The sequence below is a fragment of the Atractosteus spatula genome, chromosome 3, assembly GCF_055471065.1.
Source record: "Atractosteus spatula isolate fAtrSpa1 chromosome 3, fAtrSpa1.hap1, whole genome shotgun sequence".
In the NCBI taxonomy this organism is placed as follows: Eukaryota; Metazoa; Chordata; class Actinopteri; order Semionotiformes; family Lepisosteidae; genus Atractosteus; species Atractosteus spatula.
This window is the reverse complement of record NC_142708.1, coordinates 56,896,041-56,911,395: the sequence shown is the minus strand read 5'-3', so window position 1 is coordinate 56,911,395 and position 15,355 is coordinate 56,896,041. Positions and strand designations below refer to the sequence as shown.

The following is a 15,355-nucleotide window of genomic DNA, read 5'->3' as shown; positions in this document are numbered from 1 at the left end:
AACACCTGCAGACTGGCACAGTAGCCCTCATGTTATCTCAACAGTACTGTTCATAACTGACATAACAGGTATAACAAGGCTCAGTTCACTGAGTGAGTTCCAAAAATAACGTCCATGCCCTCTGAAATCTAAACAGTGTAAAACTTCCTTGACGGAGGACCTGGTTTTTTGGACAGTGAGTAACCAGGATCAAATGCCACCAGAGGCAGCGAGACCTACACCTGTCACACATGGTATAAAAAGGAAACTACACATTGACAATCACATTGAAAGTAAGAACTGGACATTCCTTCTGTATCAGGGCTGCAGTGTAGGACCGCTCATCTCCTTCATATATCGTGAAAACAAATTTGGCTATCCCTGGTGATGCTGCACATTGGTGGTGGTGGAGAGGAGTCCCTATTACCTGTAAAGCGCTTTGAGTGGAGTGTCCAGAAAAAGCGCTATATAAGTGTAAGCAATTATTATTATTATGAATTATTAACTGTTATCCTTCCTTTTGCAGTTTGTAAAATCACTGATATATCCCAGTTGAATTAATGTTCTGTTCTTTCAGTATTTCAGCTAGTCAGACTATTCTTTATTATTAGTTGTGTTTTAATTGTGAGTCTTTATAAAGAGTTATTCCTTGAATAGGGATTTCCTCAGCTGGGAAATTGCTGCTATAAAACCACAAATCTATTTCCTCCCCTATTTTGCCACTGCTATGTAGCTGGGTGTCTATTTTCATAAAAATGTAGGATGCACAAAATACTGTAAAAAAGGTTTGATTAAATTGTTCTAAGTTCTTTTGTGTAACATGAAATCGCTTTCAGGGCATGTTAACCCTCACCATTTCTTTTTTAATGATGCTATGAAGCAATCCACAATGTCATGGATTAGATCTTAAAAACTACAGGTAACCACAATCTTTAAAAAAAGACTCTGTAAACTGTCAACACTTCAACTGAAGTAAATACATAGCAATTGAGAGCAAAAGACAAATCTAATAAAAAGTAATATGTAAATACATGTAATATATTTAGTGCAAACTTCAATAAGGATTACAATCTGCACAATTTGCCCTTTTACTAAAAAGCACCCATATTTGAAGAGTTGAGTTGCAAAAACTCCAAAATCTGTTAACTCTCCAAATGAGGCATCGGCAGGGCCTCTGGCAGTAGACAATTAATTGTACCCTAAAATAACCAGAAATAATAACAATACTGAGTAAGCAAGGCAGAATCAGACCTTTTCTCACTATAATTTCTAACTTAATGGTGTTGAAATTACATGTTGTGTATGACTAGGTAAAATTGCATTAACAGTCTGCCCTTTTACAATCTTAAGATTTACACTGTGACATTTATACATAAAATACAGTGGGTACAGAAAGTCACCACCCCCTTTCAAACTTTGTACCTTCTGTTGTATGACACTGAAAATAAAAACAAATTAAATTAGGCCATTTCCAATTTTATTTACACACAGTAACCCACATTAGCCAAGTGAAAATAAAATTCTAAAACATTCTGAAAATTAATATTACAACAGTAAAATACCTTATTTGGATAAGGGAACACCCCCCCTTACAATTGCATTTGTAAACTTGCTCAGGTATAACCAATCACTTTACAGATCACTCAACAAACTGGCTCCCACCTGTGATCAATTGTGGTGATTTTGATTAGTTCAGAATAGAAGCAGCTGTTTCTATTTCCACTGCTTGGAAGTGCATTTCAAAGCAAAGAATCCACTATGGGCAGAAAGGTGCTTTCAAAAGAACTTCGAGATAAAGTTGTGGAAAGGCACAAGTCAGGAGATTGGGTATAAAAAGATTTCAAAGGCTTTAAGTATCCCATGGAGCACAGTCAAGACCATCATTAAGAAGTGAAAGGGGTATGGCACCACCCAGACCTTGCCCAGATCTGGCCGTCCCTCCAAACTGAATGACTGAGCAAGAAGACTGATCAGAGAGGCTACCAAGAGGCCGATGGCAACTTTGAACGAGCTACAGGCCTTTATGGCAAAGACTGGTTGTGGGGGTGTTTCTCTTCAGCTGGGACTGGGGCACTTGTCAGGATAGAAGGGAAGATGGATGGTGCAAAATACAGGCAAATTCTCGAAGAAAACCTGTAGCCCTCAGCCAGGAAGTTGAAAATGGGAAAATGGCTCACATTTCAACATAACAATGACCCAAAGCACACTGCCAAAGCACCCATTCAGTGGCTGAAGGACAGGAAGGTGAATGTCCTTGAGTGGCTTAGTCAGAGCCCCAACCTAAATCCCATCAAAAATCTTTGGAATGACTTAAAGAGGGCGGTCCATCAATGTTCACCACGCAGTTTGACTGAGCTTGAACAATTCTGTAAGGAGGAATGGGACGAAATTCCTCCCTCTAGGTGTACAAAGTTGGTAGAGATGTATCCAAACAGACTCAAGGCTGCAATTCAGGCAAGGGTGTTCTCTTATCCAACCCACTCTACTTTTTTTTATTTTTTTCAGAAATGTTGCTTTCTTTTTTCACTTGGATGTTGCAAGGTAAACTTTTTAAATAAAACTGGAAAAAGTCTGATTTTATTTAACTTCTTCTTGGGCTTTAGGGCAACAAAAGGTGAGCATTTTGAAAGGGGGTGTGACTTTCTATTACCACTGTATATTGAAGGAAGGACATACATTACACTTTGAAACACAAACTAGGACATCAGCGTTTGTTTAACTGTTTACTAAATGCGACTGAACAGTACTGCCAATTTCAAAGGCCTACACCGAGACAAACAGGTGGACAAAGGTTTATCAGCTCTCAAATCTGTACTGCTTTAAAGTCTCTGTTTCTTTAACATTCTCTGCCGTTTAAATTCCTTTTTCTTCTTCTTCACCAGTTTGGGCTCTGGAGGCATCAACTGTACGTCGGAAGGCTTCTCTTCCGCAGGAGTCACAAACACGTCATCTGTGGGATCCTGGGGCAGGGGCTCCTTCTCCTCAATCCTCTTCATCTTCTGGAGCTCCTTCACCTTCTGCTTGTCCTTCAGCCTGGAGGCTGTGGCGAGACGGATCATTCTCCGATGCTGAGGGGAAAAGGAATGTGTTTAAGAAGTCAGACTGAATATTATTCTCTGATAACATCTGCATAAAAACACAAATAAATAGAGATTCCTGTTCTCATCATTTCTTTTCTAAGAGCATACCTGAAAAGCATCTTTCTCTATTCTAAGAGAAAAATACTCAATGTGTCCTGATTTTTAGTATACATTCTGTAAGTTAATAGAATTTTAAATCTTGCATTTTTGATTTGTTGATAGTTTACACAGCTGTTTTGTACTAAAATATTAGAAAAACTGTCACAATACACAAATATACAGGGTTTGGGTCTGTTTTGTGTTCCAGTTGCACATCAGGGAAAGCTATCATCAGTTTGATGAAGATTAGGGGCAACTTACCTTGTTTTGGAATTTTACAGATTTTTGATGATTCAATTCACAAATTAAAGATTTCACAAGACTGCAGGAATGTCATGTGATCAAAACTAGACTCATGTAAAAAAAGAATAATGCATTAGGTTTACCTATAAAGCATGCAAATCTACAGACCAAAATTTAGTAACAGACAATCAATTCTAAAATCACTTCTTGATTTTGATGATTGCTTTTCAGAAATTATTCCATATGACCTTACTAAATTCCAAGTATATAAAGAACATACCATATTTGGGGACTGGAAATGGGGATTTGCATAGAGAGTTGGACCTCCAAAGCTTCCCTGGAAAATTTTGATGAGGTTCAGCACAAAGCGTGGCCCGATTTCCACTAGAGAAGCATCTTCTTCGATGATCTGTACAATTAAAAAATACACAAATAACTATGATGAAGTATGTCCCAAGGATCGTGTATCTACTGTAATTACATGCTTCCTAATTCCTAATGTTCCTTGGCCTCACACATATTCAGATGTTTCTTAGCTTAGAATAATTTGCGAGATCCAGAAATTGTTTAATGACACAATATCTGCTCCCTATAGACAAAGTTCCTACAATTTTCTTAGCACTATAATGTTGTGTAGTGAGCAAGCCAAACATAATTGTAAATTAAAAGATCTACTCTCCACATAAAATCTTTCTTTGGTCATTACAGTAATACATGTGCAGCAATTTGTATAATTTCCAGGTACTGTACTTTTCCTGTATTGCAGGAGGTAATTCTTGTCTTCTGCCAAAAGACTGTACAATGCATCCACTTTGTGTCTGGGCAGGTGCAACATTGCCATTGACCTGTTTTTGGACTAAACAGTAAACTCTCTGCTACATCCGGCTTTCCCGTTTACAACCATTTTTGTGCAATATATGCCAGGGACTTGTGCAATTCAACCTTTTCTGTATTGTTCTGGTTTGTTCTTTGTATGTTCTGGACTGTGAGTAACTTTTCTTAGTGCACTTCTCACTGATTGTACTAATTGTATTGTATGTATTGTATTATGTTACACTGTGCTGTGTTGACTGTGTTAAGCTGCTGCTGCGCTGCAATTTCCCTCACAGGATCAATAAAGTATCTATTTTTCTGTGTTTATTTAAATAAATATATCAATAGTGACATCGTCTGGATCGTGTCCTCATTGATTTTCTGTGAAGGAAACATAACTTGGCTTTGATCACAAAGTAGTGGGTTTCTAGAAAGTAAAACATCTAAAATTTTTCTAAGATGCACTTCATTACATGAAACAATGAGCAATATGTAATACCTAAAACAACTGAATAAAGGATGAGATATCAGATGTTTTGAGATCTAACAGAACCAGAAAACAAAAGTCACCTGCACTCACCTGATAATTACGGAACCATATCCTGTTATCTGCTATCGTGAAAGAAAAGACGTGGTCTACAAATGGCTGGCTTTTTGGGTGGTACTGAGGGGTAGCGAAAATCTAAACCAACCGGGAATAATTGGGGAAAAAAAATAAATGTAATGAGTACAAAAGCTGAATAAACAGCAACACACTGAACTACAACAAACATCAATGGTAAGCTTACTAATTTTTGCATTTTCTGATCATGTGTTTTCTTAGTTAAACAATTCTACTCAAAGATGTTTAATCCCTCAAAATCTTATTGACAAAAAACAAATTTACATAAAAATGGCTCAAAATCCACCGTTCTGTTATTTCTACCTTAGTGTTGTGACTGCCTATTCTAAATTTTAATGGTCTCCAAGTTTTATTCATACCAAAAAAATGTATTCAGGCTAGTTGTAATGTCCTCAGACATCTGAGGCTTTATTATGAAAGACAGAATATCATGATTGTCATGGTAGTTTCAAAAGCAGGAAGACAGAACAAAAACATTGAAATCAGCAGCTCAAGATAATCATAAAGTACAAATCATGCCTACCTGGATGAACAACTCCTTCAGCAGTGAATAGTGTGGCTCTTTATCAAATTTCTGATGGAAAAGGCAAAAAAAAGTCATATAGTATCCCAAAGGACTTGAACTTTAAAACGTTGAAGATGTTAAGTTTCGCTGGTGTTTGCTTACAGGGTCAAATGACAGCAGCGGCCTTGATCCTTTCAGGCAGTTTCCAGTCATCTTCAGCTCCGCCAGAGTGTGAACTTGAAGGAAAAGGAAAAAAAAAACAAGGAATGAAACAGCTGTGGGTCCTTGACTGCACACAAGGAACATGCACCTCACATTTTTACAGTTCATTTTATTAAAACAAATGAACTGCAAAACCACAATGAATACTATACCTAACCTCATCTCCAGTATGGATTGTAAAACATAATAGAAATTCTCATTCCCTCAAGTCTACATCAGTGAAGGACACTGAAAAAACTATGTCAATTCTTCACAGAGATTCAACAGTTGCCCAAAAATTGTGATGTAGTTGCATACCAAATTACAACATTAGATATTTAACAAACCCTTTACAAATTTAAATTGTTTTTGGTACTTTAAGGTTTGAATTATCCGTTAATCCCCAAAAGAGTCCATCAGATGTTTTTACTTACTGTTTTGAACCAAAAACTTGGCTGAAGGTCCGTGTGGAACATTGGAAAACCTTAAAAAGTAAAATACAGTCAAACAACCCAGCAATATACATTTACTCAGTAATACTACCAGTCGTTTGTCATAAAGAAAATTCACAAAATAACTTTCAATCAAATCAGCTGAGTACCCACCACAAATAGAGGTCCTGTTTCTTTTTGGCTTCAAAAAAGATACACTTGTTGCAATTTTTGATTTCACAAACCTGGAAGACATCAAGTTTAAATGTTCTCAGTGAAAAACTAAGACTCAAGCACAAATGGAATATGTAACTACACTCATATCGTGCTTTGCTGTGAAGCATTGCAACATTCTTTCAGGTAATAAAGTATAGGTTTCAACTGCATCTACAATACTGTCAAAGAAGAAAGACGAGAACACCCAGACATTCTACTTTTTTTAAACAAATACTAACAAAATCATTTTATACACTGCATTTCATGAAAAACTGAATTGAGTACTTTTTGCTAGACCTATTTGGTCCGTATTTCATATGGTTCATTTGAATAAATACTAAGTTACTGGTTATCTTTCATAGTTGGCATCAATTAATTTAAATCAGATTATTTAAATAAATTAGGCTCAAGTAAATCAAGATGTTAAACCACCCATCAGTCATAATTCCTTTCTGCTTGTTTTCAATTGGTGAGAGACAAGAAGTGTCTGGCAAACCAATGTCATCATCACCAGGCTTAAAATCTGTGATTACACTTGGATTCAGTCCCAAGTTTTTTGTGCGAAACCCTCAGTTATCTTTTTCTATCACGCAGACATTTGAGAAACTAATGTGACAAAACTACAGACAATCTGAAAGACAAGCATAGACTTACCTCATTTACAACAAACAGTTTATCCTTTCGATCCATTTTTGTATCTGGAAAGAAATGTCACATTAAAAGATTACTGAAAGAAATTTAAAATGTTGAAGCTGACTTTTTACCTAAAGATTACTGAGGTATGTACAAGATCTTGAACAGCTGACTGAGGAGCCTTATTGTGAAAGAAACTGGCTACATTCACTGGCCGAACGCTTACCTGGCTTTGTGTGAGGCATCAATGTCCTCAAATCATTCATTAGGTGCCTGGTTCTGAAGTCGACACCTCTGGAGGAAAACAAGAGTACCCTTTCTTTGTTCGTCCACTTACCCTAAAGTAAAACAAGGGAAAACTTGTTATCCAGTCTGCCTCTGATGCTGAAGCAGAAATTACACTTTTTATACTTATGATAACGTCTATAGAAAATGAGAAACATAATTATTTCTAGTAAATGGCTTGTAATTATGCACTGCTGTGATGTAAAATAACTCTCAGGTCAAGTTTCGTACAAGCTCTAATAAATGGTTGAAACATTTCTAAAATCACAAAGAGCGTATAGGTTCATTACGCAAAGAATATTTCTGAATTAACCTAAAGCGCCGAACACGCAAACTTGGCTGGAGTAAAATGGAACAGCTATGTTTCTCTTACCTAGATTCACTCTGAACATGGAAATACACTAAAAACTGCATTTAATTAATCCAACTTAAATACAAAAATAACCTTAGCAACCTTTGCTAAATACGAATTGATAACAGCGTTGTTAAAGAGTGCTGCAATAGCAAACAACTGCGTACAACTCATAGACAAAGCAATAAAGTCTGTCCTCATGTGCTATACGTACCATAGAAACCGGTGCTGGAATGCTAATTTCTTTGTTTGGCTCCTGATCAGGACCAGATTTCTGTTTTTGTTTGTCATTTTCAGAAAATTTAACTTTTTTTCCAATTTTCCTGGCTCCGGCATCTACTCCACGTTTTCTCTTGAAGGCACCCATTTTAGAGGAAGTGGACGGCGACGCTTACCAACGATAGAAGGCTTGGACGCTCTAGAAAAAATGTTAACGAGAAGAACGTGCGCCACCATCCGAAGCGGAGGACACAGTTCTTACAAACGAAATATTGCACATTTACTGCTTCTCTCCCTTTTTATGTTCCTGTTCAAATGTTGAACTTAAATGTTTGTAAATGTGATGAAAAGCAAAGAACAGCTTATTATTACCTAATCATATTTGTAGGTATTTTTATTATTATGAAAAATTATAGTATTTTCAGATTATGAAATGTTTTTGAAGATTATAACAAATAATATTCCTTACACTTATATAGAGCTTTTCTGGACACTACTGAAAGGGCTTTACAGGCAATGGGGACTCCCCTCCATCGCCAATGTGTAGCACTCACCTGGATGATGCGATGGCAGCCACAGTGTACATGGTACGTTCACCACACATAACTATCAGTGGGGAGTATAATGAAGTCATAGGCCAGGGGCAAATTTGGCTAGGACAATGGGGTTAACACTGCTACCCTTTTTAAGAAACGCTCTGGGTTTTTCATGACCATGGAGTCAGGACCTCGGTTTTACATTTCATCTGAAGGACAACGCCTATTTGACAGTATGGTGTCCCCATCACTATGCTGGGGTATTAGGACCGACACAGACTGCAGGGTGAGCACTCCATACTGGTTCCACTAACACCTCTTTCAGCAGTAACCTTAGCTTTCCCAGTATGTCTCCCATCCAGGTACTGACCTGGCTCACACCTGCTTAGCTTCAGGGGATAGCCAGTTGTGAGTTGCAGGGTGATATGGCTGCTGGCTCAATTAACTCTGTATTCTGTCAACTCTATATTCTCTTTATTATGGTCTATGTAGGTTTCTTTTGGATGGTAGTCTGATGTACAAAAGTTGAGTCATTTCCCCTTTGGCTGAAGGGCCAGGTCATAATATATTTTTCCTCCCACACTGTTCAGATCCATGTTTCCAGGAGAAAAGGACAAGCTAGGACAGCTGGCAACCCTGATGATACTTGCTGGATTGTTTACTGCAATTTAAACCTCACAAAGAGTTTGCAAAAATTAAGACTTCACATTTTTTTATTTCAGCATTTTTTAATAAAAAATATTTTAAGTGAAACATAACTTTACAAAAGTAATTGCTTGAATCACCACTGCCATGAAGAGACTTATACTTGGAAAAATAGAACAGCAATATCTTTGAAAACAGCACATCGAACAGAATCAGAAAAAGAACTTTGCAGGGCTAAAAGAAAAGGGATAAATAGACTACTATGTTCCAGGTTCCTCAACTTCCTCATCTGGGCAGCAGTAATACTCCACAAAGCAGATTTGTCCATCTTCATTTCTCACCAGGTACTGCAGAGAGAGGAACCCACGATTGTCCATCCGCACTGAGACCTTGCAGGACAGGGCCAGCGCTTTGGTGGAAGGTTTTAATAAGGACATTTTATACCTGCAAAGACAACAAAAAGCACATCAAAAGGGTGAAACAAATCTACCGTTATGCTATCATGTGGGTAAAACTCCCATGACTACGCCATCAGCTTTCATACTGAGTGTGCTGGATAATGAGTGAACACTGGTTTCTGTTCAGGACAGAGGAAGGCTGGAAGCAGGACTGTGAAAACTGTTATTAGGACTTCGGTTATTCAACTCTGTCAGAGATATTATTCATGTTCTATTAGTGTGGTTTTAACAACATCTTTTAGCTCTATGCCTCTCCTTTAAAGTAAAAAAAAACAATTCTGTTATGTTAAACCAATTTAAACTGTTTTCATTTAATGTTCCAATCCATCCAAAAATATTATCTTTAGGATTTTACTAACCATAGACCCTCCAAATGAAATGTATACTACAAAGTCACTTGAAACTAGTTATTCTTCAGAGCACAAAAATAACCTTACTGCTTTTCATTTTTCCATAATTATGTAGTCAACGAATGATTGTACTATCAATTATCATTTTTACGTCCTTTATTAAAAGGGTGTAGTACTACAGGTACCCTAGCCTTAATTACTGTATTAAGACAATACATATAAAATACTACAATAAATATAACACTGAGTAGAGAGACACTGCTTTGTCATCTTTCTGATCTGTCTATTTAGATAAAATAGTTGAGATTATTAAACCTAATGCATTGTCTCATCACACTTAATTTGCAGAGTTCTCACTTTGTCATGGAAGGCAGTTCGTAGCTCTTGCAATGTGAAAAACAAGTTGTAAATTTCTGAGTATTTAGATTATTTGCATAACAAAAAGACTGAACAACTTAGAAAATTACACTTTAGATTAAAAAATAATTTTATTTAAACCTTAAATGTTGGGTAGGTCAAAATAACCAGGATGGAAGGGGTCCACTGACCTGTTTGTCTGTGTTTGGCTACACTGAAAGAACTCCATCATGTCCGAGTCCTTTGGATAGTCATAGTGGGCACTTCCTGCATTCCCAAACGTAGATAGTCTATGTATTGGTGAAAAACAGAAAATGTTAGGGAATACTTCCACTGTTACTAAAGTTACAAAATGTTTGAGATGGCAAAATAAACTTTGTTTTCAGTAAACAGCATACTATGAATACTAATAACATGCATGCTGTGATATGGACAACAAGGCTACAGCAGGCATACTTCCAGAATGTCTGACTGATGTTTACAAAATTTTAAGACTTAAGCATGTGATGGTATAGCATAAAGCATACATGAGCTATGATCCTGACTGAGTTGCTTGTTACCTAACTTGTTACTACGACTAAGCACTACCAGCAGCAGTGTTAAATAATGCATGTGAGGTACTTTTTAATAGTCCAGCTTTCTGAGCCTAATCTGAAAATCATGTGGAATAAGCTTCCCAACCCTTAAATCTTTCTAAATAATTAATATTCACAAAAGAATATTTACAAAAACTAACTGCAGATAAGTTTATGAATCTTGACATAGTACTTAAGTTGGTTTCAGTTAAATCAACGCTATCAAGATGTCAGCAACGGACTCTTCCTCGTATTCACACAATCGGAGGGTAATTCTCATATGCCAGAGTAAATGTTCAGTCATTATGTTTGAACGCACAGATAAACAAAACATTATGAAAATCTAATTTTGACATCACGTTCTACTGATTTGTGAATGGAACACACATTAACCATCCCTTAAAAAAATTAAACCAATAAGCAATTGTGTGAAAATTTAAAAAAAAAACCCACAAAAAAGTAGTTGTTGGAAAACAGCAATTTTCCAACACTTTATTGAAAATCCCATGCAAGGAGTTGCTGTTCTGTGTTGAATCTTTCTTTGAGGTTTGGGAGGGTTTTTCCTTGTATATCATCTACATTTCTTTAATGTGTTCCTATACAGAACTTCCACTCACCTAAAATAAGGTTTATCTGGGGACATGGTGATTTGCAAGACCTCGCTGGTCATGTCAAGCTCAGAGAAGGCCTCCCGCAGGCTGTCCGACTGCAGAATCACTTTGTTGGTGACGTTGGTGCTACAGAAATCAAAGTCAATAGGATCCTCCGGCTCCATGGTGTTTATTTTGCACACTGTTACCACTCCCTCTTCTTCAAGGAACAAGGTCAGGGGGTAGCCATAGCCACCGTAGCACATCCGCAAAGCAGTTGTAACTCCTTTCATCCAAAAAGCACAAAAGTTAAAAAAAACAGTAGTGATAAGTGAAAAACTCTTTATCCATAGAAAATTGGAATATTTTTTCCAAGTAAACAACATCTTACCTACTAACAACAGGTCTCTTCGATAAGAGAAAAAAAACAATATTTTTATATTAATAAATTAAATGTTTTTTTTTTGAAAGAACAATACCTGGCACAACATTTCCTCCAAATATGGTGAGACAGTCTAAGAGGACAGTCAAGTTAACTGTGAATCCAACTGAATCTTCCTTTATGAAGTAATCCTGGAAGATCTCAGCCTAAAAAAAGAAAAAGTCCTGCTAACTATGCACAGACATATACTAATGAAATACATATTAATTCTTAATTCCTGAAAACTATGTATATATTAATAATCACAAAAGACGATAAAAATTGCATCAATGAAACAAAAAATATTTTTTCACTTGATGTTTCTAAACCTTTCCCCTGACACCAGGCACTTCATGTAGAAGCATGTTACATCAACATGTATTTTTATACATGCACTGGCACTGACCTGTATAAAAGCATTGGCTTGCAAGCACTTGGAGTCTTCCACGGTAACTTTTAGCCCATTAGGTGTGGCTGTGAAGAGAGAGTGGTCTTTGAAACTGATGGCTTTTAAGATGTTAGAAAGGCTTCTGACGTTATCCAAGCTGGCCACCAACACATATTGGTCATCTCTTACTTCGGGCTGAACAGTCAGGGGCATGCTATCTTACTGCAATTAACCAGAACCAAGTATCTCAGTGAATCTGGAAAAAAACCCAAAATACATTTTTAATCACATCATTTTGACTATAAAATAATAATAAGCCTCGTATATACGATATTGTTTAGTCCAGTTTCTTCGGTTGCAAAATCGCACTTTCTGTGTTCAAAATCTTTCATTGTGTTTACGACTACCCTAAAAACAAAAAAATCAAGCTCTTTAAAAAAAAGTCTTACTTTGCTTACGTCTCCAGATTGTATTTTACTCTGACAGCCGGAAATAGTAAAATATATTGTGTGAATGTGTCTAATCCACGTAATTTCTGAATTTTGTTATATGTGTGGATGTTATGCATATGTGAATGTGTCATTTCAGTGAACAACTTCCGGGCAAAAGAGGCGTGTATATCGGCCGTGCTGGGTTGGAACTCCGGGTCAAATGCCGGCTTAAGGTCAAATTTCCAAAATGTATTGGAAGTACATTTTGTGTTGGTTTTATATTTAAAACATAATGACATTTTTAATTTAAGGTAGCTTCTGAAGTATAGAATGGTCGACGGGGAAAGAGTTAAACACGGTTCCGACTTCGGATATAATTACTCTACTGAAAGAGTCACTTAAAACTGGAAGGGAAGTGGGGGTATCCTTTTATAATCAGAAAACTGCTCTTTCCTATTAAGAATCGAGGCAATACAGAGCCTATCCAGGAAGCACAGGACGCCAACTAGAACTATATTCTGCATTCTAGACGAGCACCCAGTTTATTACAGAGCTCACAAACACAGAGGACAATTTCGAAAAGCCATAATTCTGATTTTGATGCCTTCCGATTTACTAATAAACACTACCAACTTTCTATGAACCAAAGTACAATACACATTTGGTTGTTTTGGCTGGCTGATTCTATTTAAACTTTATTAGACCTTTGACTTTGTGCGATCCCTGCACTTGCAGTTATTGGCCATATTGTCTGGAAACTCCTTGGTTAAACCAAAATTGTGATGAATGCAGCATCTTCAGTATTACACTAGCGGCCAATGAGCTGATCTACAAATGAGACCCTACGTGGAGATCTGATATTGACTGGAAACTGCCTTAAATCTCCCATTTGTTTCAGTTATGAAATGTGTACTTGTTAAAATTACAGGAACTTGTAAAATAGCTTCGTCATTTTCACAACATAAAATCAGACAAAGGGGTTAGTTATACATTTGTTGCAAAATGAAAAAGATGGAGTGCAAATGGAAATCCATATGGTCGGGGTTTAAATACCCGAAGTGCATTTGGTGAAAGCGTGGCCAAAAAATATGATATCAGTTTTGCCGCTAGATGGAAGCCTTTTCCTTTTTTATGAACGTCATCTGAAAATGCTGTTCAAAAATACAGTACTTCAAAAATGTAAGTGAAAATTACTGCATTATGATAATAATTGAAGAGGTTATGTAGCGACGTTACAAGCTTTTAGCCTGATCTTGTTACCTGTCAGAAGCTAATCAAGGCTGGCGTGGGAGACCTCCATGGAAGAGATTACTGTTGCAAATGGACTTAGTGGACCTGTAGGCCTTTTCACTAGACCACAGTGTACAAATTCCCCAGTATGGTTAATGGGGACACTGGGCAATTAAAGGTGCTATGATTCAGATGAGAGTTTTTGCAAACCTGTGGTCGTTTTCTTTAATTTTTTTCTTAAATTCCATTCTGCCCTTCCTAAAGTCCCCCCAGACTTCCAATGGTAAATCAAATCTGACTTCCTCTTCTGATCTATTGTGTAATGGAGCTGCTGGCATAGAGTGACTACACAGGTGGGTAATAAAAGGTTGAGGAAGTGGGTCTCCTTCAATGTGTAATACACCTTGAAATAATTTAGTGAAAAGTGCTATATATATGGTAATTATGGTAATGGTTAAGGAATTATGGTAATGGTAATGATGATGCAAGATTGAGGAAAGGAATAAAATATTTCTCTTTAAAACTGTTGATTTTCAGGTGGCCCATTCTTTAGACTACTGGTAGATGTGTATTCTTTTTGAAGATCTTCTGATAGAGTTGAATGTGGTACACTTTCTAAATTGAGTATTCCAGCAACACAAATATTCTGGAAAGATCGCCAGTGCTGAATGCGAGAAAAAAAAGAACTGAAGCATATTTATCGCTTACTGTACTTAGGTTTAGTCCAATGTTTCAAAGACATGCTTTAGAGATACACAATGTGTATTGTGCAAAATACATTTATAATAACATAATATGTTTTCTTCCATAATTTTCTTCATTAAGAAAAAAGTATAAGTCTGGGCAGTCAAGATTGAATTCACAAACTGCACTGGCTTGCTGTTAGAGGGTATCACTATACGCTTGAGCATTGACCTCTCCTCACTGTGAGGATTATGAACTATTTTCAGACATGATCATTCCTACAATGTGCATGAAAAGGAAATTTAATATCTGTTGACAAACATTTACCAGGCTCTAAACCAATGTAATAAGATCTAACTGTGATACCCATAGATGATAACAGTAATCACTCCTTTTTAATAATTCACTGTTTTAGGGACATGTTTTGTAAAATGGAAGCTGGAAATATGTTTTTTTTCTATAAGAAATTGTATTTATTGTTATTTTGAAAATGAAGTGTATAATAAAATTCATTTGGCAATTTATGTGTGCATGCCCTTATTTTACAGTGCACATACTTTTATGAGATCTGAAGTATTTAAGGGCTCTATGCAATGCAGACAACAGTTGCTGGTCGTGTGCTCATGTCTGAGATACCAAGGATTACTGTGGCGTAACCCCATCTCAGCACAAGTATTTATATTAAACCATACTTGAGACTGCTGTCAAACTGCATCGAAAAGCATGAGGTATTTCCTTCATTCTATAATAAAACACATGTTTCTGCCTTTGTGGTCTTGATTTGTGATCCTGGAGCTCAGTAGGGTTCATTTTTGAGAAGAGCAGAGAAAAATGTAAAATATTTGCAGATGTTGTATTTTTGAAATACTGTATATGTCAATTTATTCTGTATCTCTTGTGTAAGTATTACTTTGATCTTAACAGAACAAAATTGTTATGTTATAATGTAATTGTTATGACATTTATTTTATGACAATGCATACAGGTCCATATATCTAACTAGAATAAGATT

The 15,355-nt window shown here is 36.5% G+C and overlaps 2 protein-coding genes across 2 annotated transcripts; both read right to left on the bottom strand.

Annotated features, from left to right (window-relative positions):
* Positions 1 to 2,689: 2,689 nt before the first annotated feature.
* brix1 (biogenesis of ribosomes BRX1) lies at positions 2,690 to 7,832 on the bottom strand. The gene is made up of 10 exons (XM_088911680.1): positions 7,674 to 7,832; positions 7,049 to 7,160; positions 6,844 to 6,887; positions 6,148 to 6,218; positions 5,977 to 6,026; positions 5,504 to 5,577; positions 5,360 to 5,410; positions 4,795 to 4,896; positions 3,682 to 3,810; positions 2,690 to 3,047 (listed from the first exon to the last, which is right to left on the bottom strand). The coding sequence occupies exons 1-10, from the start codon at positions 7,824 to 7,826 to the stop codon at positions 2,799 to 2,801; spliced, it is 1,035 nt and encodes a 344-aa protein (XP_088767806.1). The 5' UTR covers positions 7,827 to 7,832; the 3' UTR covers positions 2,690 to 2,798.
* Positions 7,833 to 8,945: 1,113 nt separating this feature from the next.
* rad1 (RAD1 homolog (S. pombe)) lies at positions 8,946 to 12,585 on the bottom strand. Its single transcript, XM_088911482.1, has 6 exons — positions 12,448 to 12,585; positions 12,017 to 12,254; positions 11,669 to 11,777; positions 11,217 to 11,475; positions 10,216 to 10,314; positions 8,946 to 9,303 (listed from the first exon to the last, which is right to left on the bottom strand). The coding sequence occupies exons 2-6, from the start codon at positions 12,209 to 12,211 to the stop codon at positions 9,120 to 9,122; spliced, it is 846 nt and encodes a 281-aa protein (XP_088767608.1). The 5' UTR covers positions 12,212 to 12,254; positions 12,448 to 12,585; the 3' UTR covers positions 8,946 to 9,119.
* Positions 12,586 to 15,355: the final 2,770 nt, after the last annotated feature.

What these genes read in the sequence shown, in the direction of transcription:
- brix1 (XM_088911680.1), bottom strand. Translation starts at nt 7,826, where the DNA reads ATGGGTGCCTTCAAGAGAAAACGTGGAGTAGATGCCGGAGCCAGGAAA. An exon ending in AACTGTTTGTTGTAAATGAG is followed by an intron (nt 6,219 to 6,843) that starts GTAAGTCTATGC and finishes GATGTCTTCCAG; the next exon opens with GTTTGTGAAATCAAAAATTG. An exon ending in TGAAGGAGTTGTTCATCCAG is followed by an intron (nt 4,897 to 5,359) that starts GTAGGCATGATT and finishes CGGTTGGTTTAG; the next exon opens with ATTTTCGCTACCCCTCAGTA.
- rad1 (XM_088911482.1), bottom strand. Translation starts at nt 12,211, where the DNA reads ATGCCCCTGACTGTTCAGCCCGAAGTAAGAGATGACCAATATGTGTTG. An exon ending in TGGAGGAAATGTTGTGCCAG is followed by an intron (nt 11,476 to 11,668) that starts GTATTGTTCTTT and finishes TTTGGATGAAAG; the next exon opens with GAGTTACAACTGCTTTGCGG. An exon ending in AGCCAAACACAGACAAACAG is followed by an intron (nt 9,304 to 10,215) that starts GTCAGTGGACCC and finishes TTGTCTTTGCAG; the next exon opens with GTATAAAATGTCCTTATTAA.